Here is a 5,858-nt window from a genome sequence, read left to right as displayed (position 1 = left end):
ATCTTAAATGACACAAGTCACCCTCTACCAAATAGGTCACAAAAATACCCAACTAACATGATTAAGCAAGCACAAGTTGAAATCACAGTAGGAACTCACTAAATAAAATCTGAAATACCAAGCTATCATGATTAAGCTAGCACTCATTGACATCATCAGCAAGAAATCATATTATCAATGAAATGCCAAGAAAACATGATTAAGCAAGCATGCATTGAAATCATCGTAGGAATCACAAAAATCCTTCGGAAAATAGGGTATGACTTAAAAGATATTCTTCCTTCTCAATTTTTTTATCCTTCATTTAACCCCAAGATCTCAGTCAAACCATCAACTCAACACCAAACCAAAACAAAGCATCCCAAATCCATTCGGACTCAATAGAGAATCACCCACCCCACTCGAAGGTACCTGCCCTCTTACCCCACAGCTTCATGCTTAACAAAAGAAATATGAAAAATGCTTGCCTTTCCTTCAGGATGGAGGAGTAATCAGGTTTCAGAATGTGAACAAACCTTCCATTCCCACCAGCAAAGCACCTTTCCTTTCCCTATTGGTGTCGCCGTTGGGAACCCTAGGCTAAAGGAGATCGCATCGCTGTCAGGAACTCTTGCCTAGGAGAAATCACGTCGGTGACAATGAAGAAAGGAGAAGATGAGGGTGGAGGCGACAACGAGGTCGGAAGGTGAGGAAATGACAAGAAAAGAGAGAACTTAGGGTTTTTTTCCTAGGTCCCTTAAATAAAACTTTAGCTTAATCAATTCAATCAACTCTCATCATAATTATATTCCAAACGGCTTTCTCAATGCCTAATAGATTTATTCCCATAAACATGTCCTACGAGTTCGGTTTAAATCCTAAAAATTTTCAAAAATTCACAGAATTTTTTTATAAGTTAACTCCTTAATTAACATCTATTATTTTATTTTAACCTGACTTGAGAGACCTTACATAAAAGATATGTATGGTACAACTATTAATGTGATGAAGTCTATTGATTTCATTTTTATTTTGCATTTGATGCACAAAATTATGGGGATCACAAATTTGCTTTGTCATGACTTGCAACAAAAATCTTTTGATATCATAAATGCAATGAATTTTGGCCTTAACGACTAAAGAACTTCTCCTAATATTGAGAAATAATGGTTTTGATAATTTTCTTTTGTAAGTCAAATCATTTTGCATAAGGTTGGATGATGAGATGAGTGCACATTATAAGCATTAATTCTAGTTGTTCGTGCTAGCAACATGATACCATCATAGTTGAGCATTAGTTTCATTATGATATATTTAATACTACAATATATTTTCAGATGGAAGTATTAAACTCTTGATTACTGATGAGACAGTAGAACTTCTTATGCTTAACTCTGCTTTGGATTCAAAAGATAATTTTAAATGGTTCAACATTAATAAGATTGTACTCTCGCTGAGAAGTATTATTTTGAGGACTTCACTAAATAGGTAATGCACCATTTGAGGTGTTAGCTACAATATTCTGAGCTTAATGTAGTTTGTCATGATAATTTTCATAAAATCTCCACTATCTCATAATAGTGACGAGGGTTATTTGAAATAAAAAAATTTACAATACTATAATTTAACCAATAAGTTAATCAGTCTAATTTTAACTTTGTTTATTTCCACGGTGATTACATAGCGTGCATTTATGGCTATGAAACATGTTAAAACAATTCTTCATAATAGAATGGGAGAGAACTTTCTAACAAAAATTTATGATTATCTATATTGAGAGAGAGCTTGCTTCAAGTATTTTCTCGGATTCTATAATTTATGAATATTATACTTTGAAGAATCATGAATCACAACTACATTAGTATGTATATGTCTATATGAAAGAAATGTTTAATTTGATCATCAACATTGAATGATTGATTTTAGAGATATTCATTTTATTTAAAGTTCATTAATTTCTTAGAGGATGATAGAGATAAAAATGATTACATTGTCAAAGTTTTCGTCGAAAGTTTTTGAATCTTACGAGCTCTAAACTAAAAATATTGAAGATCATGTTAATGAGAAGCTTTTTGAGATTACAATAAATAGTGAAGGGGAATCTCATGGTTTTATTTGTTAAGTAATATTTTATTTTTAGTTTTAAAAAAATTAGTCTGGATAGACTATATTCACTCACCATTGATTAGAACCGGTTGATGCAATAGCCGAGAGGTGGTCCAGAATAATCAATAATTGCAATGATAGCTAATTTTTACCAACTTGAACAAGTATGGAAAAGGTTGCACCGTGTTATAAAGAGTACTGGAGATTAAAGAATAATTTGATGATTTTATTAGTGCAACTCATGGGGTTTATTTTTACAAGTTGTCCAAATAATAAAAAAAATTAAATATGGAAAATAATTATAATCATAGCAATAAATATGATAAACTTTGAAATATTATCATTTGTTATTAATTTGTGCTTATCTTTGGTTACGATGTCAATTAAGGTAAATCTTGATTGATTAAAATCAATTTGAGATTGTTATCCTTGATTTTTATTCTTATTATCATTACCTCAACAAATTCAATAGGAGTGTCTGAACATTAAGTTTGATTATCAACTTATTAAAATAATATTTAGATAATAGCTTGACAAATATATTTTAAATTTAATCATTTGTAGAGATGTAACAAACTGAAAGTTATCGAGTTATCACATGTTCATGGAGAAAATGAAATCAATTTTCATATGCTTCATACCAGCATGAAAAACAAGATTTACGGCAAGTTATGTCACTCCAATATTGTCACACTAGAGCTTGGGTGTAGTGGTTATAGAAAGATGTATTTTAAAAGAAAAGATTGTAATCAAATAATTTCATATGTCACATTAGCTATAACATTGTATTCAACTTCAGTGCTTGAACGAGTAACTGTGAATTAGTTCTTTAAAAGATAAAAAATAAGAATTCGTGTAAGAAATATAACATATCCACTAATAGAATGTCTATCTTCAGGAGATCTGTCTCAATCTGTATCACTATAAGTATTCAACTCTAGCTAGTTAGAAATGACGATATAAAAGAAGACTATATAAAATTATTCTTTTAATATAGCGAAGAATTTTCTTAAAACCTTTCCAATGGTGCTCAATAGAAAAATGCATAATTAGATAGGTATAGTTAATTACGAAAGCAATATCGGGACATGTGATCATAGTATCATATTGTAGGACACATATAATACTTAGGAAGATATAGGTGTCAATCATTAGTGGAGAGTTTGAAGGTTTAGTAAATCCTCCTTCAATAATGGTGTGGAGATAGGACTTGAGGCATTCATTTTAGCTCATTGAAAAAGTCTAATAATATATTTACTCTAAAAGAGAAGACAACCTTCAAAATGTAGAAGAACTCATGCCAAGGATAAAAGTGAATGTAGCCGAGATCCACTCGTGATTAAGAAAATGGAGTAAAGAAGCGATGTCTTTTAGATCATTGCCAGTTATTAAAATATTAACCACATAGATTAGCCAAAAAATGGTAAATTTTTCAATCCAGTCGTAGAATAGGGAAGAGTTAGTTTTTGAGACAGAAAATCCTTAAATATAAAACCAATTAAATAGATGATGAAACAATGTATTAGTTACTTGTTGAAGACCGAATATAAATTTCTAAAGTTGACAAATATATTTTGAATAGAAATTTCTAAAGTTGACAAACATATTTTGAAAGTCGAAAGCTATGAGAGTTATTTATCCATGTTGTCCAAATAATAAACCATTAATTAATTAAATATGACATAATTATAAATATTATAATCATATTAATAAATACAATAAACATGACAATATTATCATTTGCTATTGATTTGGATTAATCTATGATGTTAAATAAGGTAAATCTCGACTTATTAAAATCAATTTGAGATATTTGTTATTATTATATTGTTGTCATTATACACTGATCCAAACAAGTGCTAAAACATATTAGTTACGGCTAGAGTATATATTACCAGCTCTATTATTTATTTCAAACTTTCACAAAGTATTGCTACATGCAGCTTGTCAAAATTAAAGGAACAAACAATGGCAGTCCGAAGATTGAAAAAAAAAAAAAGGGAAAAAAACATAAACCCGGTAACAACTATAATTAATCATATAATTAACCATTGTCTAGTTAATTAGCTCCTAGTTAATTAATTGCTTTGACCGCCTCAAATCTTGGTTCTTTGGGCATGTACTTCTGCTTCACGTACACGTCCATGTAGTCCCCGAAGAGAAACTCGGGGTAGGCGCCAGTGGTCTCGTCAACGGCGGAGGCCGAAGCCGGACAAATGACGGCCTTCACTGAAGGGTTGTAGAAGGAGGCGACGGAGCGGCGGTTGCCATTGCCGGTGGCGAGCACGCGGTGCCACACGCTCTTGTACCGCCCATTGCTGACCACCTCGATCTGGTCCCCGGTGTTAATGATGATGGCATTGGCCAACGGCTGCACGTCCACCCACTCGCCGTCCTTGAGGATCTGCAAGCCTCCGACACGGTCATCTTGGAAGAGGAGGATGACGCCGCCAGCGTCGGTGTGGGGGCGGAGGCCCAGCTCCACAAGGTCCAAACGCGGGCAGGGCGGGTAGTGGCTCACCTTAATTCAATGGCGCAACGTAACATCAGAATGAAAATTAATTGTTTTATTTATAATTAAAGTCTCTCCTAGCACTGTCAAGTGTCAATCAAATATAATTCTCACCTTGGTGCCGAAGAACGGCTCGTGCTCGTCGTTTCCGGTGAACTGGTTCTTGAAGGTGCCCTTCTCCAGCCCCAAGTTTTCTTCCATGGTTTCCATCAATTTCTCGGCTAACTTTTTCACCTCCGTTCTGTACTCTCTCATCGTCTCCCTAATGATCAATCGATCCATCGACTCAATTAACATATATAATAATTGTCATGAAAAATTTATGGTGGTGTGATATAATTAATTAATTAATTACTTGAATTGGGGAGGATGGGATGGCCACTGGTTGTCGTCTTGGAGAAGAAAGACGTCCTCCCAGTCCACATCGTCCAACTTCTTCTTCTTATTATTTACTTCTCCAACGATCTCTTCTTCTTCCCGAACGAGTTGGTCGAGGAGCTGCACCGGCCTGGACGCCTTGAAGGCTTCGGTTCTGTGCCTGTAGCACTCCGTGCACACCTTCTTCACGCGTTCAAGCAGCTCCACCGGAATCCCATGGTTCACCAGCTGCCAAAACATTAATTTTAGTAACATTAAGTAATTCCCAAATTGACTGATCTAATTAAAACAGTAGCAAACTAATTAATTAACAGAGTCATAAAACAACATACCTGGAAGAATCCCCATTGTTGGCATCCATTATCGATCTGAGCCAGAGTCTCGGCCCTCTCCTTCCCTTCCAGCTTGGAGAAGTCGATTACCGGAATAGCCATGGAGAGAGAGAGAGACAGAGAGTACTGGTCGGCTTTTAATTTGCTCGGCTAGCTAGTTGCTATACAACTGCTGGAGTAGTACTGCTCGATCGGCGTGAGGAATTCACGACGAGCGAGGGGGCGTTTTATAGAGCAGGATCAACGATGGTTCAGTACACGAGGAAGAAACCGAGAAGCTACTGAAGGAGCTAGCCGTCCAACAGACTGAGCAATAGTTTTGTTCAAGTTGTTTTCCTCTTGTTTAATTTGTAAGAAACATGTGAGGAAAATAGCAGCCTTCCTTTCCTTGTCGTCTTCATTAACACTGGTTTTCTGGCACCCAGATTATATTGTAGAAATTATTCAAGGAATTATTGCAGGAGATGGAAAGATATGCATCATTATGATGATGATGATGATGTAGTAGTAGTAGTAGAATGTCTAAATAATTCATAATTAATGGCAATGAT

General features: G+C 34.8%; 1 protein-coding gene across 1 annotated transcript; it reads right to left on the bottom strand.

Annotated features, from left to right (window-relative positions):
- Positions 1-4,089: 4,089 nt before the first annotated feature.
- LOC122051942 (1-aminocyclopropane-1-carboxylate oxidase-like) lies at positions 4,090-5,524 on the bottom strand. Its single transcript, XM_042613295.1, has 4 exons — positions 5,308-5,524; positions 4,953-5,203; positions 4,712-4,859; positions 4,090-4,606 (listed from the first exon to the last, which is right to left on the bottom strand). The coding sequence occupies exons 1-4, from the start codon at positions 5,407-5,409 to the stop codon at positions 4,160-4,162; spliced, it is 948 nt and encodes a 315-aa protein (XP_042469229.1). The 5' UTR covers positions 5,410-5,524; the 3' UTR covers positions 4,090-4,159.
- Positions 5,525-5,858: the final 334 nt, after the last annotated feature.

This window comes from Zingiber officinale, chromosome 3A (genome assembly GCF_018446385.1).
Source record: "Zingiber officinale cultivar Zhangliang chromosome 3A, Zo_v1.1, whole genome shotgun sequence".
NCBI lineage: Eukaryota > Viridiplantae > Streptophyta > Magnoliopsida > Zingiberales > Zingiberaceae > Zingiber > Zingiber officinale.
The sequence above is the reverse complement of the archived record's forward strand: the minus strand, read 5'-3'. Positions and strand labels throughout refer to the sequence as shown.

Excerpts from the sequence above, each read along its gene's own strand:
- LOC122051942 (XM_042613295.1), bottom strand. The coding sequence starts at position 5,409 with ATGGCTATTCCGGTAATCGACTTCTCCAAGCTGGAAGGGAAGGAGAGG. Across the intron at positions 5,204-5,307 it reads AACAATGGGGATTCTTCCAG|CTGGTGAACCATGGGATTCC; the intron begins GTATGTTGTTTT and ends ATGTTTTGGCAG. Across the intron at positions 4,860-4,952 it reads TCCCATCCTCCCCAATTCAA|GGAGACGATGAGAGAGTACA; the intron begins GTAATTAATTAA and ends ATTGATCATTAG.